The following is an 18,851-nucleotide window of genomic DNA, read 5'->3' on the forward strand; positions in this document are numbered from 1 at the left end:
AGCTTCCCTTTACAACTGTCACTACTTCCTAGCTGCCATCCTGACAGCTAACAGAAAATTGAGAACTTCTTACCTCCGAGAAATTAACAGCCAAAGGAATGATTCCAGCCACGTAACATCCCACCAACATAGCCAGAGACAGCAGACTAATGGAGATGAAATCCTCCATTCTGCCCTCCTTTATTCACCCACCACCAGCCTACAAATTCTCGAGGCTTCGAAGGGTGCTTAGGTTCTTAAACGCGTGTGGTTGTTCAAAGATAACAAGTGGACTTTCAGTTCTTTGGTCCTCCCCACAGGCAGATGTGTTCACGAGGCACTTTTCTCTTGAACGTACCTGGAAACAGCCCCTTTTTGCTAATACTAGCACCAGAGAGAACTTTCAGCAATTTTAGGCCCCTGCCCGTAAATTTTCCGATACCAGTCACTGGATTCCCGTGGGTTAACAGATGAGAAAAGTCAATGGGAAATATAAGAGTGAGCGATTTCTTCAGTCGTCGGAATAAGGGTAGCACAATGGGCCTACTTCCTCCACGAACAGCGTTCCAGACGGCAGCAGAAAAGCACGAAAGCCCAAGCGAACTCGTTCGTTCTTCCAGCGGCCCTATCTCCCCGGGGCCGCCCCGCCTGTGATCCTTAGGCTGGTCTGGGACCAGCCCACCAATCCCGGCAAACTCTCTTCCGAGTCTAGAATGAGAAAAGGAGTCCTGCAGATTTCTAACGATGGGCCTTAGGGGTTCAGTAGCGAAGCTGATACAAAGCTGTCTCTGCCCTATACCCAGTGCTGCCCATGTTACTCCACTCCGCGGGGCCTTGACCCGGAGCCACCGATACTACAGCTGCCATGGCCGCCAAGTGGCACCTCTTCATTACTCCACTTCCGGATTGCCCTACCACCCCCTCCTTTAGAAGGGTACTTCCGGGTTACAACTGACCTATGCCCCGGGATTCTTATACTGCCGCCATTTTTGAGTGGGGCCATTGAAAGATGACTTGTATCACTCTCTATACCAGTGATCAATTTAGCCGCATGCATAATAACGAGAGTACGGAAGACAGCGTCTTGAAAAAAAATGATTCTTTTTCAAGTTCCGATACATTCCCCGTGGGTCTCGTCGCCCTTTTCCAAGATGGCTGAAACAGAGTCAGTATCTGCTCTAGCTGCCGGAAATATGTTAGTCTCTATGGTCCGAAAGGTTCTTTCGCGGTGTCCTTCTGACGACTTCCGGCGGCTCCTCTCGCGGGGATTGGCTGTTGGATACATTGCGGCTAAACTCGTGTGCGGCAGCGGAGTCGGCGGCGGAGTCGGCAGCGGCGGCAGCGAGCGTTTGGCGCGATGGTGAGAAAGGCCTAACCGGCTCCCCGAGCCCCCAGCCTCCAGAGTGACCCCAGCCCCTACCTCTTCTCCCCACCCAGTCCAGCGCGAGTATGCAGCTGCTCGGCCCCCCGGCGTGTGGGTCGACCCTTCCCCTTCCCGCCGCGGAGACGCTGGGCCTGGCGGTAGGCCCCGGAGCCAGGGTCCGCCCTGCGGTTGCGCGCCCGCCGGCTGGCTCGGGCAAGGCGTGCGGTGCGGAGGATGCGCTTTCTCCCGATTGCTGCTTGGTAGAGGCAGGCATGGGGAGGGTGCCCTTTCCCTCCAAACTCTCTAGCTTCCTGTGGGAACAATGGCCGAGGGATGTCTGACAATCCTGTCCCAAAGCTGACAGATTGAGTCTACTGCACCCAGCGTGTGGGCCAGGAGGGGTCGTCTTTGCTTTGTAGCGTGCTCTCTCGGCTATTCCCTTTTGTTTTTCTGTGCTCTGCTTTTTTTGGAAAATATGTAATATTTTTCCTCTTCTCTAAGACCTCCAGAGGCCTGGTTTGGTGTGGGGTTTTTTTTTGTTTTTTCAGCCCTTAATCCTGTGCTTATCGTTATTTATATTCTCTTGGGGCTGGAGGCGGGAAAGATAGGTTCAGCTGAAGGTCCAGGTTCCTTAGAATCTGACCGGGTTGGTAGTGGAGTGGGTGGGAAGGGTTGTTTGTGGTTTTTTGTTTTTTGCTTGTGTGTGTGTATTTTGTAATCCGCAAAAAGGAGACAGGGATTCTGAGGAGTCATGGTTACTTCCACACTGCAATTTTCGTTTTCTGGTTGCTGCAGTTATTAACAGATTATGCAGCTAATGTTAACAAGGAACTTTGTCAGGTTGTCCTTTTCTGAATTTCAATGTTTGACCCAACATAATCTCCCAAAGAGGACTAGGAATTAGAAGACTGGGTTTCCAGTTCCTATTTTGTTATAACTGGCAATGTGACCTTGGGCAAGTCATTTCATCTCTGAGTTTCCTTCTTTCTGTGCCTTTTATGTCACTATTTGGTATTGTATTAAAATGCTTAGATTAAAATCTGGGAAAATGACAGCGGTTAATATCAACAACCCATTCTCGTTGAACAAATATCAGTGATAATTCCTTATGTCAAGTAGAATTAAAAATTGGAATTTGTATTTAAAGGGAACAATTATTGGTTCAAAAGTCTTAAGTACTTTTGCTTTACTGAAGATACCAGCTTCGATTTCTTTTTTTTTTTTTTGGTAGTTGGGGAGAAGCATTTGAAGCTAAAGAGCCAGTGTTATGTACTGTAGTATTTCTGCAACAGTAGAATGACTATTCTTAGGGTTCATGTTTGTGAGACTTTAAAAAAGTTAACAAAGCCGGATTAACTATTCATTAGAGTGAATTAAAGCCACTTGGTAATCAGAGAATAAGGATTTTATTAAGGTAATCCTGCATAAATTTTATTTTTCTGATTTAGGTTTCACAGTGTTATCTCCCTATTGTGGCAAATATAAATATATATATATGTTTGCCTATATGTACTTATGTTTTGTATGTGTGTGTCTGTGTGTGTGTGTGTGTGTGTGTGTGTATATATATATATATATATATATGGAACTGGTCATTCCCCTGAGAAAGAGTACCGTAAGGAAGGCCAGGACCAAATCTGTCCAGAAGAAGGAAAAAATTGATAGGGCAAATATATTTGGATTTTTAGTAAAACGAAAGGGTTCCAAAAATGGCTCCAATAAGAAGAAAGTGACCAAAATTGGTTTGAGAGGTATTATGATCTTAAACTGGTGACGGAAAGGCACTGTCACTTAAGAATAATAATCATTTTGACTACAGTTCTGTAAATTTAGTCATTTCTTGTTCTTAATTTTTAAGCCTTGTCTTTGGGCAGTAAGTACTGAAAACAGTAAACTTCGCTCAGGTTCACTTTAAGGGTAGATATAAAAAGCATACTGTATAGCCATTCCCATATCTTTACTCTTTTAAGTGACTTAATCCTTTATTTTGCATTAGAATAAGAACAAAATATAGTAGCAACTGGTATGGCTAGTGTATGGGGCAGGCCCTTTTGCAGGAATGCTAATGTAGTTTATAAATTAATTTTCTTCTCAACATATGACCTATTGAAACTACTGGTGACTTATAAAAACTTATAAATAACACGTAATCTAATATGCTGCTTTTTTTAGCTTTTACTCACTATTTAAGAAAGGCCTTGATTGTGTTCAGGCCATTATAGGTGAGAATTAGTTTTCATCTCTTGTCATCAAGTTTTGTTTTATCTCAAATCCTCAAACTTTTAATCAGAATGACTCCATTTTTGATGGGGAGGGAGGAGTACGATAAATTCTTTTGTTTTTCATATTGTGTTCAAAGTACTATTTTTGGGGTAATTATTCAGAAAGTCTAGGCATCAGCTATTTCAGTTGCAGATTGTTGGTGGTTAAAAATTCTGATCATTTCAAAACAGTTTGGTTCCTGTAATTAGGAGATTTTGTTTGTTTGTTTTTTACCCAAAAATAATAGTACAGCAGAAGAGAAGAGAAAAATATGAATAGTTTGATTTAGGATTGGGTTTACAGTGAGGTTACATCATACTTGAATTTATTTAATAAGTCTTACACACTTGGCAAAAAATTGGAAGGGGTTGTACCCTCAACAGACCAGTGTCTGGGGGCATTTTTGGTGGTCACAGCTTGGCCAGGAGAGGGTGGGAGTGCAGGTACTACTGGTATTTAGTGGGAATAGACCAGGGATACTGCTGAACATCCTGCAATGCACAGGACAGCCTCTGCAACAAGGAATCTTCCAGCCCCAAATGTAGTAGTGCCAAGGTTGAGAAACCCTAAAATAGACCCACTAACAAAAACATGCTCCCCATTGAGGGTGAGATGGAAGATAAAAGTCTATCTGCTGTTCTTTAGGCCTATTCACATCTCTTACAATGTGATCCTCTAGCTATTTTGTGTGATTCCAGAGTTTAAAAATACATAGCCCCTTAAGGTGAGTCATCTACTAGGTGAATAATTTAATGGATTTTCTAGGGTAATGTTAACTATATATACTAATTTTATATTGCCAATTTATCTTACGCCTTAATGTTTGAGTCTAATCCCTGGATAAGATGTGACTTCACTGTTGTGCTAAAGTTAGAAAAAGAACATAGATTGATGCAGTGCTTGCAGTCATTATAGTGTTTTCCTTTTTCTCTCCTTTCATCAGCCCATATCTGTTTTTATTAGGGACTTAATAGGGCTAGAGCTAGAAAGTGACCAATGGAGATAGAACACCTAAGCAGGTTTATAATCTGGCTAGGAAGATAGGTGCAAAAGAGAAAAAACAGTACAGGTAGCTTATGCTGAGTACTTGCAGCCAGTAAGTGCAATAAAAGTTGGAGAAAGCACTCATTAAGGACTGGGAGGCTAAGAGAGACCCTACAGAAGGTAATCCAGCCTCTGGTGCTACACTTGGGCAAAGGCACAAGTATTGTAGAAGGAGCACCCTGATTAATAGTGTTTTAATAACCAGTGATCATTTGTCATGAATGGAGATTCTGTCTCATACTATGAATTCCTCAAATATGAGTTGGAAACTTACATTGAAATCACTTTTCTTTCCACAGTCTCACACCATTTTGCTGGTACAGCCTACCAAGAGGCCAGAAGGCAGAACTTACGCTGACTACGAATCTGTGAATGAATGCATGGAAGGTAAGTTTAAACACTAGTCGAGGGGTAGAAATCTTTGCGTTTGTTTCGGGGGTGGGGAGGTGTTGGGGGGTCGGGGGGGCTGGGCTGTAGAGACTCCCCATTCCTACGCTAGCATCCACACCAGCTTGTTGACGCTGGCCCGGGGTGAGAGTGGTAGGTGCTGCAGCTCTCAGGTGTCTTGAGTTTGTGTTTTCCTCCAGATTTCTTGCATTGTTAATTTGAGCAAGGAAAGTAGATACTTAGGACTGTATTTGTTGAATATTTGAAATATTAATTATATATACTGTCTTTTTCTGTTGCAAATATTACTTTACGTTTTTTTAATCAAGCTCATTATATAATGACTTTCCCAAGCCTCTGATTGTTATGTAAATGTTCTGTTATTTGTTATGTTATTTTGTTACTGTGTTATGTAAATATTTTACAGGTATTCCTTATATATTGTGGTTAAACTCAAGCACTATAGAGTTGTTAAGGCAGGCTCGAGGAACCTAATAGTGCCTACAGAACCTAATGGTCTGCTTATTAAACAAATAAATGTTAAAAGCTGGTCCATCAGAATGTTAAAAAGTAAAAAATTAGCTCAGTGAATAAAGGCAAATGGAACCAAATCAGTATACTTTCATGTACATTTGATTAGTTGGCACCACCCTGAAGGGAAGTATTAGCCCTCAGTAAACCATTAGATGAGAGCACATAGATTGGATCATCACAAATTGGGTTCATGTTTACATTTAATCGTTATATCAAGTAAACCACCCTGCGCCCTGTCTAGCAAATTGCACATTCTTCACTTCATATAAAGATTTTATAGTCGGTGTTTTTGCTGCTGGCATGTCCCTGAATTTGTTGATTATCTGAAGCTAACGGGGTTAGACTTAAAATCTCTTCATTTAAAACCAACAATGGGTAGACCTGTGGGGGGAAAAAAGCTACTTCTAGTAATTAGAGACAGCTTCTACGCTTTCCTGATCCTGCCATCAGATTCTGCTCTAGAAGAGCAAGGCTCTTGTTCTTTTCTTAGGTCCCTTCCTCTGCTGATATCCTTACTTGCCATTAAGGTAGACTTTGTACCTACACTGTCTTTTTTTTTTTTTTTTTTTTTTTTTTTTTTTGTGGTACGCAGGCCTCTCACTGTTGTGGTCTCTCCCGTTGTGGAGCACAGGCTCTGGACGCGCAGGCTCAGCGGCCATGGCTCACGGGCCCAGCCGCTACGCGGCATGTGGGATCTTCCCGGACCGGGGCACGAACCCATGTCCCCTGCATCGGCAGGCGGACTCTCAACCACTGCGCCACCAGGGAAGCCCCTACACTGTCTTTTTAATGAATACACTTTATTTCTAGAGCAGTTTTAGGTTTAAAGAAAAATTGAACAGGAAGTACAGAGAGTTCCCATATACTTCTCCCTAACCCCAGTTTCCCCTATTAATAAATCTTGCATTGGTATGCTACATTTGTTACAGTTGATGAACCAGTATTGATACATTATTATTAAAGTCCATAGTTTACATTAGAGTTCATTCTTTGTGTTATGCAGTTCCGTGGGTTTTGCCAAATGCAGAATGTCATGTATCTACCATTAGAGTATCATATAAAATAGGCCCACTGTCCTAAAAATCCCCTGTGCTCCACCTGTTCATCCCTCTTCACCCCATCCCTGCTGCCTGGCAACCACTGGTCTCCTTGCTGCCTCCATTGTTTTTGCCTTGTCATAGAATTGGAATCATTGCCATATGTACCCCTTTCAGACTAGCTTTTTTCACTTAGCAGTATGTATTTAAGGTTCTTCCATGTCTTTTTGTGGCTTGATAGCTCTTTTTTTTTTCTTTTCTTTTAAAATTAGAAATGGTGGTTTATTTTCCATTTTAAAAGTTAAAATGGAAATACTGGAATCAGTTCTCACATGGTGGTTGCCAAATGGTAATTTTCTTTCTTATTTTTCTTCGTTATAGTAGTTAATATTCCTCTGGAATACAGAGCTTTCCCTCCCCGCATCCCTTTTTTAAAATTAATAGATTTAATTTTTTTTAGAGTAGTTTCAGGTTTACAGGAAAATTGGTTAGAAAGTGCAGTTCTATCATACCCCTGCTTCCTTCCCACCCCTTCCCAGTTTTCCCTATTATTTATATCCTGATTAGTTTGATACGTTTGTTACAATTGTAGAATCAATACTGATACATTAATAACTAAAGTCTATAGTTTACGTTAATGTTTGCTTTGAACATTCTGTGGATTTTGACATGTGTAATGACCATTTACTACCCTAAAAATCCCCTGTGCTCCACCTACTCATCCATCTCTTACATGGCATGAGATGTCTCCAAGTTCTTTCTTCTGCATGTGAATGTACAGTTGTCCTAGCACCGTTTGTTAATAAAACTACTCTTTGTCCATTGGATTGTCTTGGTCTCCTTGTCGAAAAGCAGTTGACCATAGATGTGAGGGTTTATTTGTGGACTCTTGCTTCTATTCCATTAATCTGTGTGCCTGTCTTTATGCATAAGCAGTACCACACTGTCTTGATTACTGTAGTTTTGTAATAAGTTTTGGAATCAGGAAGTGTGAGTCTTCCAACTTTGTTCTTTTTCAGTATTGTTGACTATCCTGGACCCCTGTATTTCTGTATCAAATTTAAGATCAGCTTCTCAGTTTCTGCAAAAGTACCTCGGATTTTGATATGGATTGCATTAAATTTATAGATCATTTGGGGGAGTATGACCATCTTGATACTGAGTCACCCGTTCCATGAACATGAGATAGCATTCCATTTATTTAAATCTTTACTTTCAGTGACATTTTATAGTTTTCAGTGTGTGTCTTGCATCTTTTTTATTAAATTTATTCATAAGAATTCTTTTTTGATGCTATTTATTTCATTTTCAGATTGTTGGGATATAGAAATATTGATTTTTGTATATTGATCTTATATCATGCAGTCTTGCTGCACTCATTTATTAGTTCTAATAGTTTGTGTTTTGTAGTTTCCTTAAGATGTTCTGTATATAAGATCTTGTCACTTGTGAATAGAGATAGGTACACTTCTTCCTTTCCAATCTGAATGCTTGTTATTTCTTCTCCTTGCCAAATCAACCTGACTAGAACCTCCAATACAATGTTGAATAAGAGTGGCAAGAGCGGATATTCTAGTGTTCTTCTCATCTGAGTGGGAAAGCATTCAGTCTTTCACCGCTAAGTATGATGGTAACTGTGAGTCAGTGCGACAATGAAATTTCCTTCATTGTGAAAGGTTTTTACTTCCTTTCCATTTCACCCTTTCTATTCAGGAACTTATGAATGATGTTTCTGATCACAGTGTGTGTATCAGTACCAATCAAAAACCCTTACTAAGGGACTTCCCTGTTGGCGCAGTGGATAAGACTCTGTGTTCCCAATGCAGGGGGCCCGGGTTTGATCCCTGGTTAGGGAACTAGATCCCACGTGCATGCCACAACTAAGAGTTCACATGCCACAACCAAGGAGCTGGCAAGCCACAACTAAGACCTGGCTCAACCAATAAATAAATAAATAAATAAATAAAATAACTAAAACTTAAAAAAAAAAAAAACCCTTACTAAGATAGCTTTTGACAACTCTGTGGTTGAATATTACTTTTTCTTAGGAAATTTATGAAGTCAATTTAGAGGTACATGAAGACCTGTATGTACAGGATAGAACATATTTATTTGTTGAAAAACCTGCTAAGACACACACTGTCGGAATTCCCCAGCGGTCCAGTGGTTAGGACACTGCGCTTCCACGGCAGGGGGCCCAGGTTCGATCCCTGGTCAGGGAACTAAGTGCCACAAGCTGTGCGCGGTGCAGCCAAAAAAAAAAAAAGTTTTATTATTAAGGCACAAAATACCAACATTCTGGTGAATTTATAAAATTTTTAAAAATTTGCTAGTGGCAACAGTGAAAACAAAAGTGATCAACTTACTGTTCTTTTCCCAGCCCAACTTGATAAAAATAAATATTACGATATTAGCATATAACACTACTCATATCTAAAGTTCATATAATTGTAAGATCTTGGTTTTCTCCTCCCTCTTAGGTGTTTGTAAAATGTATGAAGAACATCTGAAGAGAATGAATCCCAACAGCCCCTCTATCACTTATGATATCAGTCAGTTATTTGACTTCATTGATGACCTGGCAGACCTCAGCTGCCTTGTGTAAGTATTAGCCACCATATCTCTTAAATTGTACTTTTCTATTGTTTGTTTGTTTGTTTGAGGCGATTTATGGTGTTGGGAACTCACTCTGCCTGACACTGATCTTTGTGTTTTGCTTACTATGTATTAATTAATATTTCTTCTGCATGTGGCTCATAAATTAAGTTGTCACCATAAAGCTAAAGGCACAGGAAAATCTAAAGAACTTTGCTAATTGATGCAGTTAGTATGCATCAACTTTGAGAACTTTGTTCCTTAAACTTAATAATCTTTTTCTTAGTTTTTTTTCCCCATTATAGTCTTTATCCTAAAGCAGTTGGCTTTGGATTAAAACTAAGATTATTCTGTTTTCATGACATTATTTTTAGAATGTAAATATATATAGGACTGAAATGGAATGTAATTTTAATTCCACCCAGTGTTAATCAAGTATATTTTGGCATGTTAGAATGAGATTTTTTTTTATAGACCCTTATGTTTTCTATTCTCAGAGGTTTGTCAAATTAAAATTTTTTTCTAACATATTATGCTTGTTATAATTTATTTCGATAATTACTTATCACCACTATTACTAAGGAGCAAGTGAGTCTGTAATACTTACTCAGTCTCCTCAACATTTTTGGACAAGAGCCTGAGTATAAGTACAGCTAATTTTAAAAGGGAAAATGGAAGTACCTTATAATGAGATCTTCAGTCACCAGATGCCTTAATGTTTATTACATGCCAGACACTGCTAGAAGAAAAAAATATTTTTCAGTGGTGAAAAACATATAGGTCCTACTCTGAGCCATTTCCTGGATCACCACTGGAGCCAAGCCTGGACTTGCCGTCACACCAAAGATTGCTGGTGAAAATAAGCATTTCCTTGCAATTTTTGAGTTTTGTTTTCTGCATCTCTTCATTGTGTTTCACTTATAGCCATTTCATTTTGCTCATTCAGAACATTCAGGTGATCCAGTTCTGGTCTTTAATGATATGTGTTTATAATTTTATTATTTTAATATAAAAACTCAGAAAACTGTTGAGGCCAATAGAGCTATATATATTACGCTATGTTGGTTTGTAATGACTATAGTTGATCTGTTTATTGCCTGACACACACAGAAAGAGACACATACATATTCATTTAACAAATATTTATGAAGTGCCAACTATGTACCATGTGTGTTCTAGGCACTGGGGATTGAGCAGTGAATAAATCAGGTTAAAAGGAACCCTGTGAAGCTGCAGAAGAATAAGTGAGGGGAGAGTGGAGGGAGATGAATTTGGTGGGGCAGAGAGGGCGATATCCTAGAAGCCAACTCAAAAGTACTTCATATTATTGGTAGATCAAATTAATGAGGACTGAGAACTGACTCTTGGTTTAGCTGTGTGGAAGTTTTTGGTGACTTCCAGAGCAGTTTTGGTAGTGTGACAGGAGTAAAATCTTTATATAGTCCAGTGAGTTTAAGTTAATGAGAAGAGAGAAATTGTAGGCAGCCAACACAGACAACTTTTTTGAAGAATTTAGCTCAGAAGCAGAGCAGAGAAATGGGGTTATAGCTAGAGAAAGGAATACTTTTTCTTTCCCTTTAATTTTGTTTTTAAGCTGAGAGAAATAATGGTAAGTTTGCAGGCTGTTGGGATGATATAGTAGAGAGGGGAAAATTGATGGCTTTAGGTAGGATCTTGGACAGTACGTTAATAGTAAAGTAGGAAGGATGGGCAGATATGGTGGAAGCTTGGGGAAGTTGTTTTCTAATTGCTTTAGTTACCTCAGGAAAATAGGAAGAAGGACACCATTTGAAATTAAGGGTGAGGGAGGAGGTGTCGGAGGCTTGTGAAAAGAGGTAAGAAATTATCTAGGAGGGTGAAGGGATTAGGGAATGTGTGGTTTAAGAGGTACTTGATAATGAAGTTAAATTAATCATGTGATAAATAGGTTTTTCCTAGTCACTCTAAACCTGAATGGTTACAGGTGAGTCTCTACAGGTAGAGAATCAGCAGAGATTTTGCTAACAGCTGAGGATGTATGCAAGGGAGTATTAATGCAAAGGACTGAATGACCATGTAGGGGTTGGGATGGCGTGGGGACAGGTAGGATCAATTAATTACAGGTCACAGTGGGGTCAAAGGATTGTTGAAGGTGGGGTATTGGGAAGTAGTGATCAGAGAACGAGGTGCTTGAAATTGGGAGATTGAAGTTGCTGGTAGTGAGAAGGTATAGGGATCTGGCCAAGGAAGGGCAGGGGATGAGATCATTGGAGGAGAGGAGTTCAAGGAACTGAGAGGCCCAGATGTTGGCAGGATCATCTAGTGGATATGAAATCACCAGTAATGTGTTTATTTACTTTCTAGAATTTGAGAACAGGGAGCTTTGTTTTTGTTCACTGCTGTATCCCCAGTGCCTAGAATAGTATTTGGCACATAGTTGGTATTGAGTAAATATTGGTTGTTAAAATACATGTCGTCAATATAATATGATTTGAGGCATAGCTTTTTAAAATTATTGGTAATCTTCCTTTTCTCTCATTTGCATTACAGAGCTACAGTCGGAAATGATAGGATGGTCTAAATAAAAGTGAAAGAATCTAATATGACTTCTTTCATGCTAAATTTTGCAGTGTCTTGTATTCTCAGAAATCTTTGATATTATTTATCTGATTAAGCTGTGGGTATTTTATATTATTTTTATACTGATGGAGAGTTTTGTTTGTTTTTGTTTTTTAATATATGTTCTAGGTGTATTTGGTGAAATATTCACACTTGAACTTAAACATTGGATGTTTCAGTTGGAACTTAAAATTTTAACAGAGCTAGTGTGCATATTCTCATTTCATTCTTTAAATGAATTGTTGATTTTATTTTAAAAATTAATGGCTGTCTTTCTGATTCTATAAAAATCACTTATTGAGACATTGGGTATCTAATCCTGATGGTTTGGGATATGGCACTCATTCGCAGCAGATGGGGAATTACTTACAACCTTGGGAGGTTATGGTTAAGATCTAACTGGAGTTTTAGGATTAGACATAGCTGAGTTTGAATCCTGGCTCTGTCATTTGCTAGCTCCCTTGGGCAAGTTAGCTTAATACTGCTAAACCTCAGGTTGCTTATTTGTAAAATTTAGATACATCTGCCTTACAGGACTACTGGTGAGGATGCAGTGCTTACTTAGCACAGCAGTATCAGGTATATGGCAGGAACTTCATTTTTAACTAGGTTGACATCAGGCAGGGTTTTATTTTTAATTACAATGAGGAGGTTGGTTCTTTAAAATTTGCCCCAAGTAGAATGATAGTTTCAAATTTCACAAGTGAGTTAAATCGTACTGTTAACGAATAAAGAGGTGTTATGTTGGTTTTTTGACAGTGAAAGTTACACAGAGTAAAATAGTAGCTTTTATGGGGACATACTACAGGTATGTCATTAGTGATAGAACATAACGTTTCTAACTTCGTGCCATTAAGTGTAAACCAGAAACTACGTCTAGTATGCTAAAATGATTTCTAATACTTGCATTATTAAAGCAAAACAGAGGAAATACATCTTTAATTATATATATTATATACAATTATATATATTACAATAATTATTTAATTATTATAGATAATTCCTTCTAAGCTGTAGCAGTTCAGATAGTATAAAAGAGAGATTAATGGTAATCTATAGTTTTTAATTGTCTATAAAACTGTAAACTGTAGCTATTTATGTTTCTATCTCTAATGTTGAACTTTTGGCCTTTGAAAACTTTCAGAATCAAATTTGGATTTAGAACCATTTTGCTCATATGACTTTGTTATTTGAATGTTCCAGAGAAATAAGATTTCCAAAATTGCTTCCAAAGAGGTCACCTATTGCCATGGCATTTCCTATGACAGCACATCCTGCCCCTCTCCTTAATCAGGGATTGTGACTTGGCCAAGAATTGGCCTCAGACCAAGAATTAAGTTCATTTTTGGTTTGTAATTGTTGTGTACTTGTTGCTTGTATTAAGTTTAAATGGCAAGACATTTTTAATTATTCTTAAACCAGTAGAGGAAGAATGGAATAAATAAGATACTTTGTTGACATAATTAAACCCAAAACAAACTGACCATGCATTAATAGTAAAATTTATTCATGAAGGATTTATATTTCATATATTTGAAATCAGAGTACAGATTTCTTCACAGTTCTGTGATCTGTAAGGTGGTTTTTTTTGTTTTTTCATTTTTTTTTCTTTTTTAAATAGGCTTTTTTAAAGATTAAGATAACAGCCTGTTGGCCTTTCGAAGATGAGGGCTTTTCTTGTTTGCTTAGAGACAGAGGGACATTTTTATCCTTAGTTATTGTAATAAGGAAGGTACTCCTTCCTAATCAGGAAGACAGCTTGATATCAGTGAAGACCCCAGCTGATTTCCCTGCTCAGATCCACAGCTTCTGTTCTTGCATAAACCTGCACTTAGTTTTATTCTTTTTTGGCCACACTGTAGGGCATGTGGGATCTTAGTTCCCTGACCAGGGATCAAACCCACACCCCCTGCATTGGGAGCGTGGAGTCTTAACCACTGGACTGCCAGGGAAGTCCCTAAACCTGCACTTACTGACCATAATAGTAGGCTAAATGATTTATCTGTACCAACAGCTAAGGATTTTATTAATGTACTTAACATTTAATTGTCTCATTTTCAAGTGTCAGTTAACAGCCATCAACATACAGCTTTCCATAAAGAAGGCATTATTAACTATTTCTTACGTTGGAAAATAGCATGCAAGTTGATGGATTCTGAAGTGATCTTGGTGGGGTGAATGATCTAAATAAGGCTGTCCCACCCAGATATTATAGTTCTGAAAAATTCTTTTCCTTTTTTATTTTTGTTCCAGTGTTAATATAAATATTGTAGTCTATTCTGCCCTACCTTGGAGTAGACTAGATTAGCACTTATTTAATTAGGACATATGAACAGAGGATAGTCAAAGAACATTGGTTTACTTTTTAGGGTATTTCTCATTGTAACAAAAGGACATTAGTAAAAAGCCAAATGTTTTGTAAAAGTAGAAAGCTCATGCATTTTTAATAAACCAGATTCTGACCTTGCCATTCAGGGAAAGAATGTGATAATGGTGTAAGGCATTCCTACTTCGGAGTTTGTTTTTCTTCAAAAATTGGGTCATAGGTTTCTAGCTTAGTGGTTCATGGTAAGGACTCTGGTCAGGAGTGTTTAAGCTTTCACTCCTTGCCTGAAGTCACTTAGCTAATAAGTTACTGAACTTTTTTGAGCCTTGGTTTCCTCCTTTATAAAAAAAAGGATAATAATTTTATCTACTCAACTGCTAGGTATTGCTTTAGGCACTCAATCCTGTTGTAAACAGGATGAAGTGAGTTGATTCAGATGAGTGCCTAAAGCAATACCGAGCAGTTGGCAACTTCTTAATAGGTATTTACTATCATTTGTATTTACGTATATAATTTTTTGCTGAGAAGCTAAAAAATGAGGCTTCTGGGTAAAATGAAACAATAATTGATAAACTAGATATTTCATTTTTTTAGGGCATCCCTAAGGGTTTTTTGTTGTTTTTTTTTTTAAGGCAAGTTATATCCTTCGCCTCTCTTGAATGCCATGCGATGTTTCCACCAGATGGTGCACATGACTTTGAAACACTGTGATGTGCCTTGTATTTGTGCAATCTCTGCTTACTTATTGTCTGCTTTTTTTATACTATAGCTTTAGTTTTTTTTAACTCCAAAAAAATGAATTTACTGCTTAACCAGATAGATTTCAGTTGTAGGTCAGCTGGAATGTTTCTGTTTTTTGAGTCCTCTAAAGATACCTTGAGTGGTTTGGCTATTAAGTCGATGCCTTGTACTCCCAAAACCCTGGAATCCTAGTGGAGCTTCATTGCTAATGCTACTCCTTGTACTCCAGACCCTTCCCAGCCTCTAGCATTGTTTATATTAAAAAGCAAATCCTAAAATACTGGATGTATATAAAAGTATTTCCTCCTGTTAATACTTTTCAGGGAAGAAATCTTTGTGGCAGTAACATGTTAAAGGTTTGTTTTTTTTAAGTTGATTCAAAGTAAATTTAGCAAATTTGAATTAGTGTTCAATTTTTGTTTTTTAATCACTAAAAGAACCATAAAAATAGTAACTATGTAGGAGAAAGAACACATGGTTTCTGGTCATACTTTGTCAAGAAGTAGATGTGTAACATTACACATATAACTTAAGATCTCTAGGCCTTGGTTTCTTTTTCTGCTGTAAGATAGTACTAGGTGATCTAAACTTCATATCGCTTAAAATTCAACAGTTATGTAATCGCTCTTTTACATTTTCATTAAGTTCATGTATGAACATGTGCACATCTGTGCCATCATTGGGCAGTTATGATTTCAGGTTTTTAAAACGTGACAGTAATTGACCATTGTAACTTTTCTTATTACCTTTCTGTTCCTCAGTTACCGAGCTGATACCCAGACATACCAGCCTTATAACAAAGACTGGATTAAAGAGAAGATCTACGTGCTCCTTCGTCGACAGGCCCAACAGGCCGGGAAATAGTTGAGTTTGGAAGCGTTAGGGGGATGGGGGTGGGCTTGGAACACAGGTGTGTACAGTGTGCTGTAGTAGAAGTTTTGTATTATAGTAATCCTGTTTCCATTTTGGTACACTCTAGCCAGGATTGAATGTATTAGATAAAATAGGATCTTGTTCAATCTGAAACCCCCTTTGCCCCCTTCTCTCCACTCCTTTTTTTTTTTACTTAAACATTTTTATGATGATTTAGGTGGAAGTTGGTTTTTGTCAGTTAATGTTGGTTCCAGTCCTTCAGACTGTTCGTATCTGCTTTATAACATTCACTGTACTAACCCTTCTTCAAATCAGGGTGGGGGTGGTTACGCGGCTTAGTTATGTCCTCAAGACAAAGTCTTAGTGAGAAACAAATAAATGTCCTTTAGTTATATTTTCCCCCTGAGTGATTTTTTTTTTTTTTTTTTGTCTCTCAACTGAATTGGATTTTCTTGCCAAAGCATTATCAGTTTCTAGACCAGTAGCCTGCTACGCAGTGAATTTGAAGAAAACCTATATATGTGCTGAATTTGTTTTGCTGTGGCTTATATGAAGCTAAAGAGCTTTTACCTCATTTTCCATCCTTGTAAGTGAATCTCAGTTGTATCTCCAAGGACTGTTGATGCAAACATTATGAAGCTCTTTCTGGGGACATAGCTTATCTACAGCAGCAGCCAGGTTAATTCCTTAGCTTTGGTGATGTACTTCTTCTGGAAGGTCCTTGTGCCTTCTCATAGCCTTCAGCAGTTGAATGCTGATTACCACCCCTGTATAGAAGCTATGAGGGTGAGGGAAAGACCACAGAGAAGTACAAGATAATCTTGGTTTTAGTGTAAAGATTGTGGTCACATTGTGACTTGAACATACACTACATTGTACCTCCAGTCATATATGAGAACATTCCCTGATTCTACTATTATCACACTTCACCAATAGCAAATAATATCTTTACACACTATAAGATCGGCAGTTTTTTCGGAGGCTTCATGACTGGCCTCATATCTCCCTTGTCCCCGCCCTCACTTCCACATTAGAGCTTTAACTGTTTTGTTTTATGCAGAATGAAATTATATGTGTAGCTTTAGTTAATATTTCACTGTGAATCAGCTAATTTTTAAAGCTAAAATGTTCTCAGGAAAAAATATAGATCCAAAAGTAAGTCAGATTGGGCTTCCCTGGTGGCACAGTGGTTAAGAATCCACCTGCCAGTGCGGGGGACATGGGTTTGAGCCCTGGTCCAGGAAGATCCCACATGCTGCGTAGCAGCTAAGCCCATGCACCTAGAGCCCATGCTCTGCAACAAGAGAAGCCACCGCAGTGAGAAGCCCGCGCACCTCAGCAAAGAGTAGTCCCCGCTCGCTGCAACTAGTTAAAGCCCACGCGCAGCAACGAAGACCCAACACAGCCAAAAATAAATAAGAATTTTTTTTAAAGCCCAACAGATTATAGACACTGCAGAATAAAAGTGCGATGAACTTGAAGTTAGAGCAATAGAAACTTAAACACTGAAGCATAGAAAGAAATCGGGGGAAAAAAGCTTCAGTGACCTGTAAGATAATAACAAATTGTCTAAAATGTATAATTGAGAGTCTCAGGAAAAAGGAGGATGTGGAGAGAACAAAATGTTGAAGAAATAATGCCAGAAATTTTCAAATTTGATGACAACTCTAAACTCAGATTCACAAAGCTCAACTAACCCTAAGTATGATAAATAAAACACACACATATCATAATTAAATAACTAAAAACTAGTGATAAAGAAAGAAAATCTAAACAATAAATGCTGGAGAGGGTGTGGAGAAAAGGGAACTCTCTAGCACTGTTGGTCAGAATGTAAATTGATACAGCCACTATGGAGAACAGTATGGAGGTTCCTTAAAAAGTAAAAATAGAACTACCATATGACCCAGTGATCCCACTACTGGGCATATACCCTGAGAAAACTATAATTCAAGAAGTCATGTACACAGTGTTCATTGCAGCTCTATTTACAATAACCATATTTATTTACAATAACATGGAAGCAACCTAAGTGTCCATCGATAGATGAATGGATACAGAAGATGTGGCACGTATGTACAATGGAATATTACTCAGCCATAAAAAGAAATGAAATTGAGTTATTTATAGTGAGGTGGATGGACCTAGAGTCTGTCATACAGGGTGAAGAAAGAGAAAAACAAATACCATATGCTAACACTTATACATGGAATCTAAAAAAAAAAAAAAGTTCATGAAGAACCTAGGGGCAGGACGGGAATAAAGACGCAGACCTACTAGAGAATGGACTTGAGGACACGGGGAGGGGGAAGGGTAAGCTGGGACAAAGTGAGCGAGTGGCATGTACATATATACACTACCAAATGTAAAACCAATAGCTAGTGGGAAGCAGCCGCATAGCACGGAGATCAGCTCGGTGCTTTGTGACCACCTAGAGGGGTGGGACAGGGAGGGTGGGAGGGAGACGCAAGAGGGAGGGGATATGGGGATATATGTATACATATAGCTGATTCACTTTGTTATACAACAAACTAACAACAGTGTAAAGCAATTATACTACAATAAAGATGTTAAAACAAAAAGAAAGAAAATCTTAGCAGCCAGAGGAAAAACGCAGATTTGCATACAGAGGAACAAACAAGAATGACAGTAGAATCCTCATCCGGAACTATACAAGCCAGAAGAATGGAATGACATTTTTTTGATGCTAAGAGAAAAAACTGTCAACCTAAAATTCTGTATTCATTGGACATATTCAAAAAAAAGGGCAAAATAAAAGACTCTTCAGACAAACAGAATCTGAGATAATTGGTTGCTAGCAAACTTGTACTACAAGAAATGTTAAAGGAAGTTCCTCAGGCAGAAGGAAAATAAAAACAAACTTGGATCTACACAACAACATGAGAAGCACCAGAAATGGTACATATGTGGGCAAATACACTAGACTTTTTTCTCGTTTTTAAATTTTCTAGTAGATAATTTACTGTTTAAAGATGTACTGTGTGTTTGTAACATCTAGAATTAAACAACAATTGTGTAAAGGACAGTAGGGCGAAATGGAAATACATGCTTGAGAGATTTTTAACACCAACATGAAGTGGTATAATATTTG

General features: G+C 38.5%; 2 protein-coding genes across 3 annotated transcripts in view; one reads left to right on the forward strand and one right to left on the reverse strand.

Moving 5' to 3' along the window:
- The window catches only part of SLC39A9 (solute carrier family 39 member 9), a 47,587-nt gene extending 46,761 nt beyond the window's left edge, over window positions 1–826 (reverse strand). For both annotated transcript variants that reach the window (XM_082647837.1, XM_082647836.1), the window contains exon 1: window positions 74–826. In XM_082647837.1, coding sequence (XP_082503963.1) covers window positions 74–169 — 96 coding nt within the window. In that variant the 5' untranslated portion in view covers window positions 170–826. The remainder of the gene's footprint in view (window positions 1–73) is intronic.
- Window positions 827–1,216: 390 nt separating this feature from the next.
- On the forward strand, window positions 1,217–16,138 carry ERH (ERH mRNA splicing and mitosis factor). Its single transcript, XM_082648897.1, has 4 exons — window positions 1,217–1,339; window positions 4,948–5,035; window positions 9,087–9,207; window positions 15,628–16,138. Exons 1-4 carry the CDS (start codon window positions 1,337–1,339, stop codon window positions 15,728–15,730), a joined length of 315 nt encoding a protein of 104 aa, XP_082505023.1. The 5' UTR covers window positions 1,217–1,336; the 3' UTR covers window positions 15,731–16,138.
- Window positions 16,139–18,851: the final 2,713 nt, after the last annotated feature.

The sequence above is a fragment of the Grampus griseus genome (assembly GCF_964374135.1).
Source record: "Grampus griseus genome assembly, chromosome: 2".
In the NCBI taxonomy this organism is placed as follows: Eukaryota; Metazoa; Chordata; class Mammalia; order Artiodactyla; family Delphinidae; genus Grampus; species Grampus griseus.

Coding starts and splice junctions, on each gene's coding strand:
- ERH (XM_082648897.1), top strand. Junction 5,036..9,086: donor TGTGAATGAATGCATGGAAG/GTAAGTTTAAAC, acceptor CCTCCCTCTTAG/GTGTTTGTAAAATGTATGAA. Junction 9,208..15,627: donor GCAGACCTCAGCTGCCTTGT/GTAAGTATTAGC, acceptor TCTGTTCCTCAG/TTACCGAGCTGATACCCAGA.